General features: G+C 37.8%; 1 protein-coding gene across 1 annotated transcript in view; it reads right to left on the bottom strand.

Annotated features, from left to right (window-relative positions):
• The window catches only part of LOC137658397 (uncharacterized), a 176,745-nt gene that overhangs the window by 129,347 nt on the left and 23,873 nt on the right, over positions 1-23,525 (bottom strand). The window contains exons 6-10 of the mRNA XM_068393122.1: positions 19,859-20,036; positions 18,682-18,864; positions 17,954-18,194; positions 15,780-15,996; positions 11,877-12,104 (exon numbers count right to left, since the gene is read on the bottom strand). Of these exons, the coding sequence (XP_068249223.1) occupies positions 11,877-12,104; positions 15,780-15,996; positions 17,954-18,194; positions 18,682-18,864; positions 19,859-20,036 (1,047 nt within the window). The remainder of the gene's footprint in view (positions 1-11,876; positions 12,105-15,779; positions 15,997-17,953; positions 18,195-18,681; positions 18,865-19,858; positions 20,037-23,525) is intronic.

Consider the following 23,525-nt stretch of genomic DNA (forward strand, 5'->3'; position numbering starts at 1 on the left):
AATTCTATTCGACATTTTGTCTTAGAGTCTGTGAGTTATATGAGTCACTTCATATATATTTTGTGTACATATTGATTTTTATCATTATTTTTAGGTTTATTTTCAAGTATGATGAGACTTTTTTATTACATTTAATTCTTATTCTGTATGGAGATATTGAGCAAAATCCGGGACCAGTGCGTCCTATTCTTCGCCAGTATCGTCTCATGTATTGCAATATTCGTGGTCAACTTGGCAATATAAGGGACATTATAGTTGCCTCCAGACAGTATAGTCTTATATCCTTTTATTCCCAGAAACTTTGGTTTCTCAAATGAGGAATTTATTTAGCTACTTATTCCCAATTTTTTTAAGAAACCAATAATTTTGAAACAGGATTCCATTGTGGTCAGGCCTTACATTTTAAGACTGAGTACCCTGCTTCTCATGAGTCTGACTATAAATGTCGATGTCATGAGATCCAGGTCTTAAAAGTTTGTAGCAGGCATTAATACTTTCATTTATGTTCATTCTATCGGAATCCACACTTGAATGAGCCTATCTTTGATTATCTTCTTACCTTTATGGGTCAGATACAAGATGATAGAAAGGCCTCATTTGTTCTTGTCGGTAATTTCAACTCTCACCATAGGGAGTGGTTAAAATCTGTTTCCTCTGACAATCACCATGGCTTATGAAATTTTGACTTTGCCTCTAAATCAGGCTATCAGCAAATCATCATTGAAGCTACTCATAGGGGTGGTAACTGCTTGGAACTGGCATATACTGACTTCCCTGGTGTTATAACTAGTAAGGTTGGTTCTCCAGTTGGAACGTCTGGTCCTGCCTTGGTTTCGTCAGTAATTAAGACCGAGCTGTCTGTCCCTTATATTCCATACTCATGTAAGATATATTAAAAACTCAAGTAAAATAGAATGGCATTTTGAGTGATAATTTGTATTTGAACTGGTCACAATTGTATAAAAGTGTTGAGCCTGTTATTCTCTTGAAATAGAGCCTAGTCGACATTATTGATATGTGTATCCCTTTCTGTATGCTATAATACCGAGGGAAAGACAAATCACAGTTCAATGATGATTGTCGACTTGCTTATTTGGAAAATCGAGAGGCTAACTATTTTGGAAGGGTAACATATCAGATCTAACTTGGAATAACTATATTTAGCTAATAGTTGTTGTTCAGAAAGTTTATGCTTCAACTGAAAAGAAATACAATTTGACAATAAAATGAAACTGTCTCTGGTAAAACTCAGGAGCATAATTGGTGGGTTACCCTTAAATCAGCACTTTTTGGTGTAGACTTAAAAGTTCCTCCTTTAATTGAACCACGTGGTTCTGTCACTGCCCAAAGTAAAAGACAAACCTTTTGGCTGATGTATTTAACAGTAAGCTGAGTAATGAGAAACTAGATCTTCCCCATTCGTGTTTTCCTAGGGTTAAACTAACTATTAGCTTTTCAGTCCCATTAAAATAAAGCAATCTTGATGGACCTTTATGCTAATGGAGGTGTAGATACAAATGGTATTTTTCCTTTGTTTTTTTTATAAAGACAGCTGATTTGTTAGCTCATAAGTTGTGCTGTATTTTTTGCAAGTTACCAACAAGCGAAATGTTTAAATAGGTATGCTGAAGGTATCATCTGTCCCTAATTTACAGTTTGACTTTCACAAAAGCATTGGAGCATGCTTTTACAACCAGGGTCGTAGCTTAGCTAATAATAAAATTACTATTAATATTATTTCTATTAATGATAATAATAATAATAATAATAATAATAATGATAATAATAATAATAATAATAAGTCAGTAATTAATGACGGGTAGTACGAGGAGAAAGCCCAGCCCACTCACCTGTTACAAAACAGCCACTCTTGTCATTCAGCCTAGGACAAAATGGGGTGGTTGAAGTGGGAAATCCATTTCAAAATAATTAACTAAAAGCTCTAGAGCCTGCAGTAGACATATATCTAGGCTCCAATAGTTTGAAACCACCTGTGACTATTCTCGCCATCTGTGACTATTCTCGTGTCAACACGATTTGTTGAGTGCACAATAATTAGCAATTCTCTTAGATATTTTGGACGACCAGTTCTGATAACTTGGGTTATTGTGGATATTCTAAATTCAATTCTAGCTTTAATCAGCAGCCAATGTAAATTAACTAGTATTGGAGCGATCCTTTTCTAGGTGGGACACCTTTTATCAGTCTTGCTCCTCTGCCTATTATATTTTGTAATTTCTTAAGTTGTACTTTTGATTTTTTGTTGTAGTTGGAGTTACAGTAGTCAGTCCTGGTAATAACACAGTTTATCACAAGTTTCTTTACAGAACATTCATCCAGGTACTTTTATAAAAGATCAATCAGCCATTCTTATAATGTTATTTATTTGGACATTGAGAGACAAGTTACAGTCAAGAAATATGCCTAGGACACAACTTTACTAGATATCGAGACCAAGTCGTATCTTATGTTTATTTGAATATCATTCAAGTTTCTCATGCTGTTTTTCTTTCCCACCACTATAAACTGTTTTATTTACATTTAGGTTCAGTTGTTTGATTTTACCCCATTCTCTAACACTATCAAGGATTCGGTATAGAGTTTCAGAAGTGTCGTGTATATCATTCATGGAGAAGTAAAATTGTGTATCATCTGCAAATAGAGCTTCAAACCATGACATTGTAGTATTTCCGATAGACCAAAAGTATAGATGCTGAATACGATTGGGCCCAGTACACTCCCCTGAGGTACCCCTCTGTTTAAAGTTTTATATGATGAATAAGAGTTACCAATTTGCACACAGTAATTTCTGCCATCTAGGTAATCTTTAGAGTATTTGAAAGCTTGATCTTCAACACCGATGGACCGTAAATCATTTAGTAGCAGTTTATGCACAACATTATCAAAAGCAGCACGAAGATCGAGTAATATGAAAATACCACATTTACTTTCAGCAATAATTTCCAGCATATCATTTACAACAGAACAGATGGCTGTCTACGTAGAGTATATTTTTCTGTAAGCAGACTGGTTGTCTGGCAAAGATTCTATTTCTTCTGAGTGACAGACTGGTTATTCAAGAATTACGTATTCTATCCTTTTTTAAACAAAGGATGGATTCAAAATAGGTCGATATAAATTTAATTCCTGATAATCCAGAGAATTTTTCAAAACCAGTGTGACTATAGCCATTTTCTCATATTTGAGAAACTTACACTTGCTTGCATTTTCTATTCTCATAATTATTTCGGCTAGACTAGAAAAGTTTCTTTCTCCAGTCACTTCAGATATTGACATTGGATTGATCGAACAGTTAATTTTATCTGTGTATCTGGTGCAGCATTAATCTGATGTTGAATATTTTCAAATGACCTACTTATATTTTCTATTTTGTTTTTAAAGAACTCTAGATTTTTTTTCTTAGTTTCTTGTCAATGTACCCCTCTGGTAGCCTTTTTTCATTTACATTTCCCATTATACCAATTAGTAGACGATATATCTTATTTATGTCTGTTGCTGCTTCGTGGATTTTTCTCTTATAGCGTTAGCTTTTTCCTTCTTAGTAGGTAGCTGTTTTGGCATATTGCAATTTTGTATTCTACTCGTGTATTTCAGTTTTTAACCGATTCCACCTTCTTTCTTTGCATCTATTTTCCCTCTTTTTCTTTACAGTCTATCCATCAAAACAAGGAGATCAGTTTTTTACAGTTATAGCCTTTTCCATCAGTGAACACATGGTATTATATCAACTTTCACTCACTCTATTATATGTGGTCGTAAGGTATTCAACACACATAGCTCCCAATAATCTTCAGTTATCATGATCGCAGGGAATGTTGATAACATCATTTATTTTCTTTGTGACTTTTTCAATAAATACAGTAGGAGAAAAGTTTGATTCATGTCTTAAGCTTATTTTCTTCATCACTCTATGTTTCTGTAGCGGTAGTCTAAACTTAATAAGTTTGTGCACTGGAGAGGGTGTATTTCTCTTCTACATTTATATCAGAAACAATGATATTCATTCCATCACTCAAGACTAGGTCCAGCGTATCCCCAGTTAAAGTCGTTGCACAGTACATTATTCATCAATTGATGTAATTCCAAAAATTCACTAAATACTGAAGCATCAGGAATTGATGTGTCATCCATCCAAAGATTGAAGTCTCCACGAATAACTAATTTTTTGTGTAAAGTTTATTTCTATATATTCGAAGCTTGTTACACTAGTTCTTTTTAACATTTTGAGATTTGAGCAACCTTTATGAATGAAGAGCTCGATACCCACACCAGACCTGCCCCCTCTAAGATGTGAAAGGAGTGTGTGAGGGGGTTCATTTCAATGATCTTAGCCTTGTCAAATTTATTTAACCATGTTTCAGAAAATGCTAGTATGTCCAAATATTTATCTTTTATCAATTCTCGAATATGAACTGTTTATTACTAACAGAATATATATTTACATAGCCACAGCTTATGACATTCTAGGTATCCACGATCAGTATTTCCTGCTAATCTTTTCAATTCCAACTCGTAAGCTGTGCAATTTCTTAAATTTACTGTGGTCATTTAGTTTGTTTAACTTTGTGCAGTTTATGCACTTTGACAGTTGCGAATTACAGTCTTTATTGGAATGTATTTTTGAACATTTCCCGCAGAATATATCATATGTCTTAAATTTGTAATCTCTCAAAATGTCCATACCTCTGACAGTGGTAGCAGGTGATCATGTGGTACCTATCACGTACTTTATAAGTACCCCATTGCAACATAACTTTGTCACCATTATCATAAATAGCCTCTCAAACTTCTGGATCACATTTCAACACGTAGTGGGTAGTCCCACCTGCTGTATTTTCTTTTAATACAACGTTTATCCTCTCTTCTATACCTTGGATTTGGTCCAGGCAATGATTTCTTTGAAGCAAGGCCTTCACTACGTCATCTTGATCATTATATACATTGCAAATCATTATTTTGTTTTTAATTTTCCGATTTTCCTCGTCTCGGCAACCAATGTCTGAATCTTGTTAGCTGCATCCTTTCTGATCGTTTTGTTAGCAAAGTTTACAGTATTTCCATTTGAGGTTGACCTCGTATTAAGGATTGGAATGTCTTTAAGTGCTTGTTCGACTAATTTTTTCTGTCAGTAATATTAGTTGTTTCCTTAGTTGATTTAATTACCAATAGATTTGTTTCCTTAACTTGGTCACTGTATATATTTTTCTTTGGTTTTGAGTTATCGCTAGATTATCAATTTTCTCAGTGAGGTCGGTGGTCTGTGTGGAATTTTCTGTGTGTGAGCTAGGCTTCGCAACTTGGTTTTCCAATTCATCCATTCTCGCGTCTTGTTCATTCAAAGCAGCGTTTCCCATTCCCCGTTTCGCCTCCAATTTTGATATATGTAACTTGGCTGTTCTGGCTTCATCTATACAGTGTGGGCACATCCATTTCAAGCCGAATACATCTCTGTCGCAGATGTTTGTTACTACAAACTATAATGAAATCTTACTTGAGATGACAGAGGTAATTGATATGTAACCAAACCAAGCATCCTCACAAAGTCAAAGTGAACAGTGTCTAGACACTTCCTTCTTCTACCTGCTAAGGATAATGTGAAGGCTATGACACTCGAGCAAAGTGTCAATTACTCCTGAAGTAGAACTCACATGACACTATGCCCCTTTGCATCAACATACGCGAGAAGGATAGGATTGAGAAGGTCCCAAACTGGTATACTAGACTACCTGGTATTGGGTCTCCATCACACAGTCTGTGAGAGGATGAAGGCAACAGATATCCCATCCCTCTAATGTGTCACATTATGAACAGCCGGAAAATCTCCTGATCTACTACCAATGCAGAGAAGAGATAATTCTGATGGAAAGATCCCTATGATTCCCTTCTTAGGTTAGTAGGATTTGAGTGGGACAGTGCATTAAGGATTATGACCATTCCACTCAAGACCCTAAGTCCCATGATAAGCACGACTGCTCGAAGCTTGCTTTGAGTATGGACCAATCCCAAAGATCGAGTTCCACACAATAGTGAGGAACCTCTTCTTCAATTCTCTTGACAAAGCAGAGAAGAGAGAGAGAGTTTTGAAGGAAAGACCCTATGATGCCTTCCTTGAGTTAGCGTGAAGTGCGTACACCAGTGTCCTGAGGATGAGGACCATTCCTTTAAGGGCCTTAACACCCTAGATAAACTAAACTTATAGACTAATCAAAGCTCCTATCAAGCAAAGACCATTTCCTCGAGAAGGATGGATCCAAACTCTACCGAGGAACTTCATCAGCGTGAGGCTGTCTGTGATCTGTTGAAAAGTGCTATAGCCAGAGAGACATTCTCTATAATCCCCAGTATAGAGTCTCTCTCTTGGAAACTATCTGAGAGATAGCACAACAGGAAACTCCTTTACATACAGGGAACCCAGAGTATCCCACGAGTACTCGATCCGTGGAGGTAATATACCTGCTGCCAGTATATCTGATGTCTCTGCCTTACTGAGCTCATTGTCCAATTGAATGATTCCCAGGAATACAGTTACCAGGTGTGCTCTCTCACTCACTCCATGAGGAGGAAAATGGCTTCAAAGGCAGAGTATACATTACTATTATGTGGCTTACAGTGCTGGTGATCGTTGTGTGTGGGACCATAAGCCTGAGCAGCTGTTACATCAGGTTCACACTTAGCTTGTCAAATACCAAAATAAACTGTAAGCGTATGAACTTAAAAGGAGGAGACTGGGTTTCTAACGGCAAGAACTCTCATCCTATTCTGTTAAGAATGGGGAAGTTAGGTACAACATTTCCCCTTCTTGAAGCCTAGAGAGTCAATGTTACTGTTTACTGCATCCAATCACAGGATAAAGCAGTCAATCTAGGTTTACAGAAAGCTTGACTATCCCAAAGGTATTGGTTGAAGGGGAAGATTTGCTCCTCCCTAAAGAGGAGGAGAGCAGTAATGCTTAAGGTGAGGTTAAAGCTAACCCTTACCTGGCCTATGAATCCACCGAACCAAAGCCTAAGGTAATGGTTACAGAATGAGATTTGGCACTCCCTTCTGAAGCACCCAACAAACTTTTTGCGAGGAGATTCCTACGATGCTACTACTGCCCCAACAAACTTTTTGAGAGAAGATTCCTACGATGCTACTACTGCTTGTTCTTCTTCTGAGAGGAATTATTTGAAGAGAATAGGAGGGGAAAGGAGTTGGTAGAAGAAGAAGAAAAGACAAAACTCATTCATTTTCTTTTCTTGCTAACAGTTCTTCCTTGCTAATATGAGTGGCCTATCAGTTCCTACTGATTAGGATCATATACACTACCCCTCCAAGTTTACTGGTAAGAGTAAAAGTAATAATTTACAGTCTATTAGTATTCCCAGATATTCCATCCTTTCTTTGGCAAGAGATCAGACTCTCAGCAATCACAATCTTCAGATTATAACAAAAGTGAGTAATAGTCTTGATCTCATCCTGGAAAGACTCTGAAGAGGACATTTCAAAAGGCCCAAGCTCAACACTAAGGTGGACACTCAGGTGTATACCTGAGAAACAAAAAAGGCACTTTCAAAACGACTCTGGGCCTGTATGCACCACAAGTCTCTCGAGTAACCAAAAGCATGTAGTCTTCCTTTAAAGGTTCAGAAGAGAGGAATGTTCCAAATAAACGTTGTCTTAAAAATATCAGTTTGGACCTGAGACACATAAAATCATGTTCTATCCTTGTGATGAATCATAAGGAGCTGACAAGAGAGGAATGGAGAATGTTGCATGAAACTCTGTATGGAAAAATCTAAGATTGTTCTACTTCCGTTACACGTCCAGAGATGAAACCTGGAAGGTAGTTCTGAAATGGATTATGATGTGCAAACCAAACCAACTCCCTACCTATAGCATGAAACATACTTATGAGTAACTCCCTACACCTACTTCTTCTTAACATCCCCTACTGGACTAAGCTTGGGAGTGGAAAAATATGGGTATAGCACCATCCGAACTACCCTGGGAAAGAAGTTGGCAGTACTCAGTGCTGAGATTTGGAGGAGGCTGGAACCTTCCTCAAATCCGACCCAGATGGAATGGTGAGCCCTAAAGGGATACCGCAAATTGGGTGAAGGTGTTCTGATACATGACATCTTCTCAATGTCACCCTCATGAGAGGTAGACGAGGAGTCCAGCACCTATGAGCTCCATAAGGCAACTATTATCTCTATGCATCAAGCCTGGTGACTATGTGCTCATCAATCTGTTCAGGAAATTGCTTGTTCTCACTAAAATAAGAACAGTCAAATCCGAAATGAATCCATTAATGAATAATCGTGAGGGAGATGGCTAATTGGACCATGAACAGTATTGTTCCAAGTCCGAAAAACAGTTCCTGGTAATGGTCAGCAAGCATGGTATTGTGTACCCAACCTCTGTTGCACAGGTGTGGTTGAGTATTTGGCCCAGCTTGGTGCTTGGAAGCCCAACATGGGGACCAGTCGCTGATCACTTCAACTCAGTCCACAGCGCAATCTAATGCAGGAACGTCACTAACAGTTGATTGTTTCACACAGAGGCACTGAAGTACCTTTTAAGAGAAAAAGACAATAGCAGCACTCAATTGTCCAACTGATGGAGTACATTCAAGATCATTAACTGTGCCGTAATTCCAAGTGGTGGTTTAGCCAGTGATTTTAGCATTTTGGAAGAGTTGTGAACATTGTAGAGGCCTCGATTAACCAGTGCTGTGATTGGGCCTGCATGAAACCGACCAGACAACAGCCAGGTGATCAACAATGTACATGACTATGGGATCAACCTTACAGGGACATCAGCCCAGGTCATTGGCCATGTACGTAAACTATCAGCAATATACACAGCTGATCGCTCCCTGTGCTGAAGGAGTTTGCTGTCAACAGAGGTAATGATTCCCCCATAGAGGACCGATCACATGTCAGTACGGGTGATCATCCCTGTAAAGGACCACTCACCCTTGATTGCTGAGCAGGACCCACAGCCCACTGCCCTGACCTACACAGCATTGAGAACCAGGGTTGAGCTGTCTCTTTTTTTCAAAATATGGGTGAGATCACTTGAAATCCAGAAGGACTTCATGTGATCAACGTTCTTTGACTTATTCTTTAGATAGAAATTATCTAAATCAGAAGTTGAAGGGGAAGAGGAAGAGCAATGAGGAGAATAGCTTCACACAACAGCATATCTTTTACCTCAATCACCTAAAAATTGGTGTTCAGACTAGATCGGACTTTTCACCTAATACTAGTGCAAAAGGTTACTGTCACACATGTCCCAGCTTGCTGACCAACCCTGAAAGTTCTGGACGGTGAGAAAACTTTGTAGTGGGTAGAAGGTGAACAGTAGTAACTATACTACTAGCTCATGTTTGCTGACCCCTCAATTAACTGTCAGTGTGTTAGCTATGCCAGCTACTCTCTGTAACGATAGGAGGAGTAGTGAGCGATACACCCAATTGGCCTATGGCACAGTGTTGGATATAAGACCATTCACCTGTAAACTATGAAACAGCAGTGGCTGTTACACTAGGCTCAGGATCTCTAACCAACCTAAAAGCTACCAGCCGATGTGTGAGGTTTGTATCAGCATACAATAGTGCAAAAGGGTAGACACAGTCCTTTATCACTACAGGAAAGGTTGACACATAAGCCCCATCCTCTCATGGCCTATTGTACTGGTGTTTGGTCAGAGTAGGACATCTTACCTTCACCCAGTGCATCAGCGGTGACTGTAACGTTTTACTCAACTGACCACAAAGGTACCAGCTAGCAGGTGAATACAGTAACTCCAAAGAAACTTTTAACACAAGGCCTTCCAATGTAAATATCTTCTTTGTCTTCTCCTCAAGGACAAGTTGTATGATGAAGACAAAGGGGAGGAAGAAGGTGACAAAGATCGAAGAGAGGATAAGAGTAAAACTTCCTCTACTTCCTCTTTCCAATTATTATTCTCAGCTATTGCCCCTTTCCGGTTATTCTTCTTAGTTACTTCCCCTTTCCAATTGTTCTTCTTAGCTGACACAGAAAAGTCTTCATGGTCTGGACAACTGATAATGGCTGTGCTCCCTTGGGGGAAGAAGCTACAAGAGCTTCCTCTACTACAACACAAACCATTACACTATAAGTTTTGTCATAAGAGGAACACTGAGAACACTCACTGATACTACGCTACACAGGAATCACTATCAGGGGAACACTTGTCAGCGCCTGGTAGGTCCAACAGAAAAAAAGCCTTTTCAATATTATAAAGCTATCATAAAGCAAGACATATTATGCTCCAAGTTGATCGTTTTCCTGATGAGAGGAGCAAGAACAACACCCAATGGGGGGAGCCTGCTTACATTCACCCCCTCACAAAGGTACACAATACATGGGGCTTTGAGAGATTTTTATCCTCATAGGAACTAAATCCAATAAATTCCATGGCGACATTATGGTGCATTTCCGTTTGCTTGCATTGGATAAAAAACACAAAAATCTTATTGCAAACAAAACCAAAAGTAAGAAAAGATCTGACAGTCGAGAAAATCGCGCAAAAGTACGTCCATAATCATTACACGTAAAGACAAAAGTGTGGCTCTCCCTCGACAGGTGGGTGGGCGGGGCTTTACACAATCTGCCATTACCAACTACCATTTTACCAGTTCAATGGTCGTTCCAGCTCCGTTGAAGACATATTCCTATTCTAAAGAGTGAAAGATTTGTATATGCTTAGAAGCAATTAATTTCTAAAGACTATACATAAAGAAAGAACTACATCCACAAAAACCATATACAATTGACATTACAAAAAAAAATTTATTACTATCACTGAGAATATGGTTCATTTGCTGCATCGATCTTGTATGAAACTCTTTCAATATTTCATATTACAACTCTCTCTCTCTCTCTCTCTCTCTCTCTCTCTCTCTCTCTCTCTCTCTCTCTCTCTCTCTCTCTCTCTCTCGCTGGTACTGAATCGTACCAGGATCTCTAAGTATCTTTTACATCTGTAAGGAGTAGGTGAAGTACATATTAATTGTAAAAGTATTTTCGTTATTTAAGCAAGAAATGTCACAGTTAATGCAGCGAAAAGTTTCAAAAAAACTATTGTCCTCATTGTCAAGCTGGGTAATCCGAAGTCCACATCCACCAGGAAGCTTCTGTATTTATACAAGAGACCTGGTTGACTATAAAGATTGGTTCATTTTCAATGATTTATGGGGGTCGGAGGGTTGGCTGCCATTTGACGCAAGTTGTGGCTCTCAGAGGCAAGATGTTTTTCAGCTCAGCATAAGCCCAACGGCGACACCCCCCACAAAAAAAAAAAAAAAAATTCACTCCTCTGTATTGAAAACTGGACCTTTGTGTTGTGGATTTTAGATTACTCAGCTTGACAATGAGGACAGCAGTATCCTTGAAACGTCTTGCATCATCTGCAGTAGGTTTGTACAGTACTGTACAGTATAGTTTTACAAATAATGAGTCTTTCACTTACCCATTTTTGGAATATGAGGTACTCGGAAATTTTGCTACGATGCAATGCCAAAGAGAAAGCTATAATACGAAACACTGGAAAAGTATCCTGTATGATAAATGTGACAGATGCAGCTTTAATCTTCAATTCTATGTGTTTAAAAGATGGTATTCTACCTAACTATTAATAGTATCTTTACCAATTATCATTAGCCTACTGTAATATGATTATTATTATTATTATTATTATTATTATTATTATTATTATTATTATTATTCATAGGAGTAGTAATCACAATAATAGTATTTTTGGTTCTGTAATCCTTTTGGTAAAAATGTCCACAGAGCTACTTGAGCACTGCTCTTACTCAAAATTAGGAAAATACCAATACTTACGGTAATAAAAGTTACTCCGCTATCAAGTGAGTATTGCCAAGAACCTAATGTCCCTCCTGATGCTTGCAGTAAACATAAACCAATGTTCTTTTGATCAGCATCATCATAAAATACACTTGCATATGCCTCTACAGGGGCTCCTTGATTAGGCTTTCCAACAGACAAAGTAGGTAATTTTGTAAGGTCAGCCATCTGCTTTGGAACCGGAGCATCATTGACCGACTGAATCTGTAACCAGAATAAAATATGCATTAAATACCAAATATAATAACACTGTTAAGATAAAACACTGTAAAATAATTCAAAAGGTTTCAGAATGAATCAACAAATGAAGTTCATATGGAATAAAAACCGAGTTCATAATCAAATAAAAGATTAACAAACGTTATTCAGTGAATATGCCCAAATTTCATGAAACATTAAAAACATTAATTTATAATTTTATCATGATAAAACAATATAAGTCAGTCTTAAATATACGAATGATACTGTATGTGTGTTCCAAGAATAGGTTCATATGCCAGTAAGTTTGAAATTCAACCTGCAGTTTTCTATCACAATGATCCTGTTGTCAAATTGGATATGCACTCCACGAAAAATAAGTACACCCCAGTACAAATTCCTTATGGTAAAATGAACCCCCCAGTCATTATTCCACAATGGAGAATCTCCTGTGAAATAAGTGCTCCCCCCCCCCCTCCCTTAGCAGGGTCATTAGTGTGTAATTGAATGAAGGTTAAACATTTCATACTCATCATTGAAGTATTATTTCTACAGTTGCCTGACAGTGCCGTAAGTGTTTTTTAAAATGCCTCACATGTCGTTCGACTCCATATATGATTATCTTCTGATGAATATGTGGGTCCTTAGGGTATTCAGCGAAGGTGAAAAAGTCAACTTCCATAGGGATTTTAGGCACTTTGCAGAAAGTATGAAGAGCTATTCAACAAAAAGGTGAAAAATTACGAGACTGGAGAGAAAGTGGAGGCAAAATAGACAGTAATTATAAACTGGATCTATTGACTAATAATATATTCAAGAACCATGTACCTTCCGTTAATAAACTCATTCAACATAAGTAGGCCACCTGACATCGGACAATACGTTCTCTCTCTCTCTCTCTCTCTCTCTCTCTCTCTCTCTCTCTCTCTCTCTCTCTCTCTCTCTCTCTCTCTCTCTTCTCTCTTCTTCTTCTTCTTCATTTCCCATTTTTCTTTCTTTCTATATCTCTGTCTTTTTTCAGCTATTTGTTATGCATGTTCACAACAGAGACTGAACAAACACGAGCAAATCTCACCTCTAACCGAGATGAGAGGGATAAATTAAAGTTAATATAATAGCTTGTGTACTCAGTGACAGAAAAGCTGCTATCTTAATATGTTACTGATTATATACAGAGGAAAAAACTATAATTTGAGGTAAATTCATTTAAAATACCTTAAGGTTAAGAGAAGTACTTATTTCCGGGGGCCACTTCAAATTCCATATGAGATATGTATAGGGGATCGCATACATTATATGGAATAATGACTTGGGGAGTACTTTTATCATACGAAATTTCTACAGCGGAGTAATCCTTTTTGGTAGTCCTCATTTCAAAAGACACCGGCACACCTTGCTAAATAGGCTATGTAAGTAACAAGAATTCCTGCCTCAATTTATACATAATAACATACTTTTGAAATTTAACCGACTTGTATTCTTTCATCTCCCTTGCACTTTGTGACCAAGAAAAATTTCTTTTTATCGCTTATTTCAGACTGTTGACCTCACTACCAGTAGCAAGTCAGCCTACATTATGTATCAAGAATTCCTACAACTCTTTATACATTATAAAATGCTTTTAAAATTCAGACATTTCGGATTCAATTTATTGATTTTCATCGTATCTTGGAGACCAACAATAAAGTTCTTTTTTCCAGTTTTCAGTCGGCTGATCATGTTACCCCTAGCGAGCTACCCTTTGTATGTAGCACGCATATCAAGAATTCATACAGCTATTCTTAATTATAGAAATACTCTGAAAATTTAATTGATTTGCACTGTTTTTGCCTTTTAAAGACCAGCACCTGAAAGTTTATTTTCTATTTTGTTACGTAATCTTCATAGGTATGCTAATGAATTAACCTTCCTATTAAGAAATATTCAAGAAAATATTCAATGCACAAGTGAAGTCAAATTAAATAAACATTTTAATCCTGGTTAAAGATAAAACATTAAACTCTACTGAACTGTAAAGGAAAAGTTATTTATTGAAGGTGGAGGTGGACGCAGTTGGTGATGGCGTAAATGTAGGTTGCCAGAAATCGGAAAAGAAAACGATGAAACTAAACGAACATCTGTTGTTGAAGGAATTGATTCAAGTTTTTTTGCCAGAATGAAGATTATTTATCCTTTTAAGGAATTTATCCAGTGTCGTTTGTGTAGTGGCTCTGTTTCTCTCACCATACCGTAGGTAGCATGGCAGCATTAAATTGCATCATTAACCACCGATGAAACCTTGATGTACCATTTGATTTTTTAAAAATCCAGAGCCTCCTCCATTACCATGTAAGATTTCTGTACCTCTGAGATAAAATGGGAGAAGACCCAATACTGAAAAATGTAAAGCGATCCCTTAGTTTATATTTGTTAAAGCTTTTGTGTTCTCTGCATTATAGAACAACTCAGGTTTTACCTTCTAATTCCTAAAAGCATTGCCCCTAAGTAGCAGTTAACCTTTTTATTTTTTACTTCAAAGTCAGTCACTGACGTTTCTTCCACAGATATATATGTTCTGTGCGGCTACTTCTAATGTAAAAGCAGTTTCACTTACTTTAATATCTGATCGGGTAAAATCTTGCCTTCGCCAGTAGGCTATAATCTATTCAAAGCATTTAAGGAAATTACGAGGCAGCTACTGTACTTCACAACCACTTGTTGCCTCACCAGTCACTTCCACAACATGAAATGATTAAACAGACCGTTTTTTTGGCATTCAGCGATGTGCCCCCTGATATGTTACATTTTTTTTCTATAATTTTTAAACATTAAGCTTACAGGCACTCGAAGTTGATGCTGATCTTGGATCCAAATACTGATAAGTTTTCCATCTTCTCGGCTGCTTTTCCAGAACTCTTCATATCTTCCTTTATTTTCCTTTGTTCTTAGCAAACGAGCCGATGGTGTATTTGTTCAAAATATATGAATGTGCAACATCTAGGATAATTTATACTCCTTCCCCTTTATATCCTTTTCATCCTATTTTCCATTGCAACGCCCTGACATTTCTTATGCGTATTACCAGATATTACCAGGCGTAGTGAAGATTACAGAGATGACATGAGTGTCACGACTGAGATAGTGTAGGCACGTGTTGAGGAGGGATGGTAGGGAGGGAGTGAGGAGGGCTTAGAAGGAACCTGTTAGGGTGAGAAGATCTGAAGGAAGGCAAAGAATTAGATGAAGAGATAAGGTGAAGAATGATATGGAGAGAAGAAGTTTGGTGGAAGAGGATGCCTTTGATAGAAGGTATTTTAGAGGTCGCATCAGGCAACCGACCTCTTATTTAGGGATAACGGTGGGAAAGATTACCAGACACCTTTGGTTTACAATGATGCTATACTTCTAAAAGTATTAGAGGCTGCACGTGACTGTGAATGATGCAAACAATGCTTTGATAACATTCAGCTGGCTGCAAAGTACTAGATATGGGAAATAAGTAACTACTTTGCTGCATGATTTGAAATTCACCCACAGTTTTCATTTCCAGACATATCTATATACATACTTATAAATCTTTTTACTTAATGGATACTTACATTTGCTTCTTTGGAAGTTTATTTCTCGAACGAACCTATGTGGGGACTCAAGACACATTGAGAAAATAAAATATGGATATAATTAAACATTTTAAATTCTTACCTCTAGCAAAATCTCTTGATATTCCTCTGCCTTCATCTGGGCTAATTTTTTATCTTTTGCTGCGTTAGGATCTCCAGTATTGGAGATGCTTGAAACAGTGAAGAATACTTTTCCCCATGCATCCACAGCTGGATGGAACCGAATTCGAACAGATTCTATATCTTTGGGTGTCCTAATAGGTATATCTGCTGATTGCAGTGGATTCATCATTTCCCACCTGAGAAAGTAAAGATATAAATGGAGTTGTTATTCGAGGAATCAGAAGTTCTTTATTTATGTAAACAGGACACTGTGATTCATATAAACCTGTGTTGCTCACTCAAATATGGTTTTTATTTAATTGAATGTGAGACTGTAACCGGAATGAACATTCGTGAAATGAAGCATTGTTACCCAACTAAACGTGCCGCATATACTCAAAATAGCAATAATTGATAACTAGGGGAAATTCTTTAATTACACGAGTTACTACCCAAAACTATATTAATAAACTTCCTGGTTTGGGTTAATTAACTTGAATTTATCATTAAAAGGGAGATGAATTCTGCATTCAAAAGTTCAAGAAGTTATTTCTGTACTTACAAGGTACTTCATTCAAGATTCTCTTACTCAATGAGACGTTTAACATAGGATAAATAATAAACGAATGCTACTGTAGAAGCTCATGTAAACTTTAGGATGACAGAAACTAGAAATGATACTGTAGTTCCCTAGACAAGATGCAAAGAGACAATATCTTAATACTAATCGGTGCCCTTCAATAATCATTAATTTCCTTAACTATAATGCAAAATAATTCCTTTTAAACTTCTTTATCTGAGAATAACATCCAATCTTATCTAAACAAAAAGTTATAGAGGCAACCAGACAACATAAAACAAAAATAAAAAATATTGTCTTCACTTTGATATTTTCTTGCGATATAACAGGCAAGAGGGAGTAAAACATACAAATATATACGCACACACGCACGCTCTTCATATATATATATATATATATATATACAGTATATATATATATATATATAGATATAGATATATATATATCTATATATATATATATATATAGACAGATATAGATATATATATATATATATATACATATCTATATCCATATATATATACGTATATATATATATATATATATATCTATATCCATATATATATATATATATATATCCAATCTCTTCACAGGGTCTCATTTAACTGACCAACAAGAATGCTATAATATGAAATATGGTAATAACTGTAATGCTAATAATTTCTCTCTCTCTCTCTCTCTCTCTCTCTCTCTCTCTCTCTCTCTCTCTCATATAAAAGTAAAAGTTCTAGGAATATAATGGTTCATATTTTATTTCAAGCTTTTTTTTTATAAGTTATGTTCATTAAGGTTGATAGATATGAAATTAGAATGTATATATTTTCTATGGTTAGATAACTTTCTTATTTGTTAAGGTATAAAATAGCCCCTTTTCTAAAGAAAGTTCTTCAATGGTACCGTAACATGAATTAAAATATATGGAACTCTTCTCTAAAGAAAATTTTCCCTAATGTAAATTAAACACCACAGGCAAACCGATATGAAATTTTCCATAACAGCAAGTTAGCTTGTTAAAGTTAATGACTCGATGTCAACATTGATCTTTTTATTTCTAACCAAGAGGTTTTAACCAATGATGTACTAAAAATTTTAGATGTTTGGTAAGTACAGCATAACATGATTCATGCTCTCATTTTTGCAATTTTCATTAACAAATAAGAATCTTTTCATATTGCTGATCACGTTTAACAATAATTCTATCATGTATTTCATATAATCAATACTATATACTGCTCTAAATAGTATTATATTTTAGGACTTCTTTTGATAAATTTGACTGACTATAACACTATAGTATGAGTATTATTTTTTCATGAGTGCATATATAATTAGCCTGTGATGGTGATGAAGTTATTACGTCTTTTTTTAATCACTTGCAAGTATTATTGTTACCATAATGAACAGTATTATGTTTTTGCTACATTTCTACAATATTATATATCTGTTTTCTTGAAGCCACCTGAGCAAGTTCAGAGACTACTTGCTTTTTCCATAAAAGTCTGTTTATAACCAGAGCATAGAATGATGAACTGATTTCCCTAAAATAGAAATAAAGAAAGTAATGAAAGGCTCACGTTTCGCCAGAATCAGTAGAATATGCTAAGGTGGCTTTCAGCTTGTCCAGAGTAGCCGGTGTCTTTAACGCTATTCTGATTCCTCTTTCATCACTTCCAGCTGGAACATCCTTAAAACTCATACTTTTACCACCCACTTGCGTTGAACCATATCCCGGCATAGTCAGTGACTTCACAAAGGACACAACAGAGTCATGGGAGTAATCTAGGAGGCCTTGTTCAGATGCCACCTTTGGAAGGTCTGAAAAGATGGAATTAGCAAGAAAATAATTTATAAAAGAAGATATGGTACTAAACTCAAATCCACCCTCCTCTTAAGGCAGCCTTGTGTGAATTCGTACTTTTAAAAACATGACTTTTATGAAGTAAATAATAATAATAATAATAATAATAATAATAATAATAATAATAATAATAATAATAATAATAATAGTAATAATAATAATAATAATGATAATAATAATAATTAATCTTCTTCTTCATCTTCATCATCATCATCATCATCATCATAATCATCATAATGATAATTATAATACTAATAATGATAGCAATAATGGTAATAATCACTTTGACTGTCACCATCAAAATCATCCTAATCAGTTTGGATGTTTTTTTTTGCAACGACAAAATGTTAGGATTTTATCGGGGTATGTAATAGGTCACCACGGCATTTCATCATCTTGAAAGTCTAACTCACGGAATTCACCAACTGAAAACCGAATGCTTACCCAAAGTATTCATCCAAACTTCCCAGTATTCGTCGTCATCAATCGTGATGTTCATCAAGTCCGTAAGCGCAAATGTTTGGTGCTGTTCTTCCTGTGTTGTGATATTTGGCTGCAAGACTTTCACCATCAATTTTGGCTTTTCTGGTGCCAAAAGCTGAACCACTTTGCGTCTGATGCCTGTGCCTGTGAAAGATATATGATAGATACAACTTGTATGAATATTTCATATCTTATTCAAGATCTGATGAATGGTGTCTGAAACCCTATGAAAACCCATCTCTGTTAAGGGACACAGTTGATAACTGAGCAAGCAAAATTGTCTATTCAGTACATGACGTTTTATTATGAAACCTCTAATAAATTCTATTTCTGGAACATAATCCAAATAGAATTACAAGAAGGGACACAGAATGGGAAAACTTAGTTAACATTTCCATGATTATTGATGAATTGAACTTTATTATGACTACTGAAATTTTGATACCAATACTGTTATTCTAGCCCTATACGTAGAATAAACTAATAGTTTTGTATAATAAAATGAAATATACAGAAATAAATTAGACAAAATGTGAAAGCTTTAATGAAATAATTATAGTACACTCTTTCATTCCAAATATGTTAGGGTCACTCAATTTTCAATTACTATCAAAGACATCATCATTAAGATACCGACATGAATATACAAGCTGGAATAGCAATAGCTGTAATATCAGAAGTAAAGTTGTCGTGATACACATGTATTTGGATTATGAACATGAGGTCTCCATAGTGAGATTTAGGCAGCATGATTATAAATAAGACTCACAAAATCTATTAGTTAAAGATGTCATCTTTAAATCTATAATAAGTAATTGGTACTAGATAAGTCAAAGTTTATTCTGCAAGTAAGTAATTGCCAACCAATAAGGTAGATTTGAATTATCACCAATAACCTATAGTATTTGAAATGAAAGAAAAAATATTAAATCAATCATCAATACAATACAAGGTTAGACAATACAGTATCGTTATGATAGTGCAGAAGATAGTATCAGAGTAATGAATTCAAAACATTAAATTGATAGCTCATTCTGAATCAGTGATGAAACCAATAATACCGATAGCTAAAAACTACTCCAAGAATATTAACAATACCTGAAAAAAAAAATATGACCTAAGAACAATATCAACAAACCTCTTTCAGTAAACAAGATGTAATCATAACCGAAGTCATAAGCTCCTTCCTTGGGCACATAACGAAGGAGAGCTTTGGTGTTAAGAGCCGTAGTTCTCGAAATCTCTTCCCAATTGCCATTGTTCTTACTGCCTTTGTACCACGTTCCAAATTGGGTGGTGAAATTCTGGACATCTAACTACACGAGGGGAGAAAAAAATGCGATCATAAGAGGAGAAATACAACGAAATAGTAACTGAACATACTTTTACCATCACACACAAATATTATATATATATATATATATATATATATATATATATATATATATATATATATATATATATACATATATGTATGTGTGTTTGTCTGAGTGTATGTGTGTGTAGAAATCACGAAAGCTGACACGTGATGAGTATAAAATGTATTATAGCCATGGGGGAAAAATGATAATCTGCAATAGCACACTTTACATGAAAATAAAATGTGAATAAAGTATCTATAAAAGCAAATCAACTAGACGAAGAAACTGCATTGGAAATAAAACCAATAAAGACAGAGAAGAGCAGGGGAAGTAGCTTGTGAAGTTCATAAACGAAAAGGGTTAGCAAAATAGTTTGTCTGACAGGTAGGGAGGAGGGGATTTCAAGTGAATGAAAGGGGATCGGAAGAGGAGGGGAAGGATTCATCATCAAACGATTAGTAGTGTTCGTCTATAAGAGGAATGAGGAAGTTTAGAAGCCGTTTATTTAATTGTTATAAATGATTTAAGAGTTTTTTAAAAGAACGGTTAAAATCATTTATTTGTACAGTTATGTACTGTATATTTACAATAATATCTAACACAGTATAGTGATAGAATTACATAAAAAAATTAACGACATATTAAGGACGTTGTTCGACAGTGCGAAAGAGATATCTTGCTCTAGGAGACCAATTTTTAGTCCAGTTTGTACCAACCGTGTGTCACACGATCGTACATAAATTATTTTGTATAATTTATGCTTGTATCTGCGCTCTTCCCTCGCACTAAAAAGAACCAGAATAAACATGTCTGCGTTTTTCCTTTGTAACATTGTCTGTTTCTCGAATATGAAAATTCCTGTTGCCTTGAGGTTTTGTATATAAAGGAGAGTGTTCTTTAATTAAGTTACTCAGTTGATTGAATCCTGCCTTTGAGTCACCTTCTCTCGGCCCGTCACATTGGTGACCCCAGAAGTTGACTCGCTCCCACCGCCTTCCACCTCCGCCCCCCTCGCCCCTCCATCGTTGGTACTATGACGGACTCTACAGAAGTTCGCGCTGCGGCTGTTCCATTGAAACTTTCACCGTTCGCCAGCGGAGAGGCGTTTGCTTGGTTTCAGCGCGCAGAAGTCCAGTTTCGCATCAAGGGCGTGACTCGCTCAACCACCAAAGCAGATTATGTTCTCGTGGCGATACCCGAGGACACCTTCCCAGAAATATCCGACTGGCTTTGTGAACAAGGAGACACCCCAATAGCGTATGACGCCCTCAAAACATACCTTCTGCAGCAGTACTCGCCGTTGCCAGCCGCCCTTATAGCAAAGCTTTTTCAGCTCTCGCAACAACCGTTGGGGGACCAAAGTGCTTTGCTTGCCCTCAGGGAAATGACCAGTATCGCTCGCCTTCAACCTGCCACAGACGGCTCTCCTCGTGAGGTGAACCTACTTCGTGCCCTTTGGATACGCCGTTTACCCGGACCTATAAGCGCTGCCATACCCGATGTCGATAGTTTACCCATAAAGGACTTGATGACCAAAGCCGACGCCTTTATGGACAGCCACTTCAAAACCTCCATCAACGCCTCCACCCCTGACGAAGAGGATGCCTATTCAACGTCAACCGAAGCTGACATGAATGCCGTAGGACATACACGCCTACCCCGTGACGTGCCAAAGCGACGACAAAGCCACCCACCACCCACCAATCGCTCGCGCCCCAACAAACGACTTCTACTGCCACTTACTACCTCCCATCCACCGCAGTTTTGCTACTACCACTTCAGATTCGGGCCAACCGCCAAGAAATGTGCCAAGGGTTGTCAGTGGCCATAAAACGTGTAAGTAGGCTATCGCTCGTGGCGGTGGCCTACCGTGTTTCTAATCTTTTCTTTTTACATGATGCAGGAACGGGCGTGCGATTTTTGGTAGTAAAGGGTGCTTGTCGTTCTCTTTTGCCAAGGAAACTCTTCAAGACACGACGTAGTCTGTCTACATCTGCCGACGTCCGCTTGGTAGCTGCCAACGGATCTGCGATACCCACCTACGGTTACCTACGGTTACGAGGACCTCACATTATCATTCGGAAACGGTAAATTCAATTGGAAGTTTCTCGTTGCTGACGTCACATTGCCAATCCTCGGTGCGGATTTCCTCTCTCATTTCCACCTTCTGGTCGATGTCGCCCACCGACGTTTGGTCAACGCAGACTCGTACTTGTTGACACCTCTTCAACCCGCCCCCTTTAACCTCGCTCTCCACATCAGCGCACCCACGGATGCTTACGCCCACCTCCTCACGTCGTACCCGGAAGTTTTCCGTTCAGAACTTCGCCAAACGCCCACGGTTCCTGCCAAGCATGGTATTTATCACCATATCAAGACGACGGGACCCCGAGTCTTCGCAAAATTCAGACGTCTGGCACCGGAACGATTGGCAGCCGCCAAACAGACGTTCGCCGAAATGGAGGAAATGGGCCTTTGCCAAAAGGCCTCCAGCCAATGGTCGTCACCCTTACACATCGTTCTGAAGAAAGACGGCTCCCTATGTCCGTGCGGGGATTACAGGCGCCTGAACATGCAAACAGAACCGGATCACTACCCCCTCTCAAATATTGCCGACGTGACCTCCTACCTGCACAAAGCGAAGGTTTTCTCTACGCTCGACCTCCTGAAGGGGTATTATCAGGTGCCTATGAACCCAGAAGACATCCCAAGACCGCCATCACCACTCCGTTTGGTACATACACCTTCAATTACTCCTGTTTTGGTCTTCGTAATACTGGGACCACGTTTCAACGTCTCATAGATGGCATCTTAGGGGACCTCCCTTTCTGTGTATGTTATGTGGACGACATACTTGTGTTCTCCTCCTCAAAAGAGGAACACCTCCGTCACCTGCGCATCATGCTCGACCGCCTGCAACAAAACGGCCTTGTAGTCCGGTACGACAAGTGTACCTTTGGCACCAACGAAGTGTCGTTCTTAGGGCACCGCATCACTCCTGAAGGAGTCCATCCCCTCCCTGAGAAGGTAGCAGCCGTTCAGAACTTCCCCGCGCCCTCGACTGTCAAAGCTCTGCAGGAATTCTTGGGCATGATCAACTATTATCACCGTTTTCTGCCAGCCATTGCCGCCACTCTTGCTCCCCTCTACGCCTTCCTCAAGGGCAAGCCAAAGGACCTGAAGTGGGGTCCCCTTCAAGAAGCAGCCTTCTGCAATGCAAAGAAGGACCTATCAACTGTTGCGGCTCTCACTTTTCCTATCCCACATGCCCCTCTCCTTCTCTCCACCGATGCCAGCGACGTCGCTATTGGTGCAGTACTGGAGCAGGTGATCAACGACTCGCCCCGCCCATTGGCCTTCTTCAGCAGAAACCTGTCCAAGGCAGAATTGGGCTATTCTACCTTCTGTCGAGAATTGCTGGCGGTGCACTTAGCTGTTCGTCAC

This window comes from Palaemon carinicauda, chromosome 1, assembly GCF_036898095.1.
Source record: "Palaemon carinicauda isolate YSFRI2023 chromosome 1, ASM3689809v2, whole genome shotgun sequence".
NCBI classification, from domain to species: domain Eukaryota; kingdom Metazoa; phylum Arthropoda; class Malacostraca; order Decapoda; family Palaemonidae; genus Palaemon; species Palaemon carinicauda.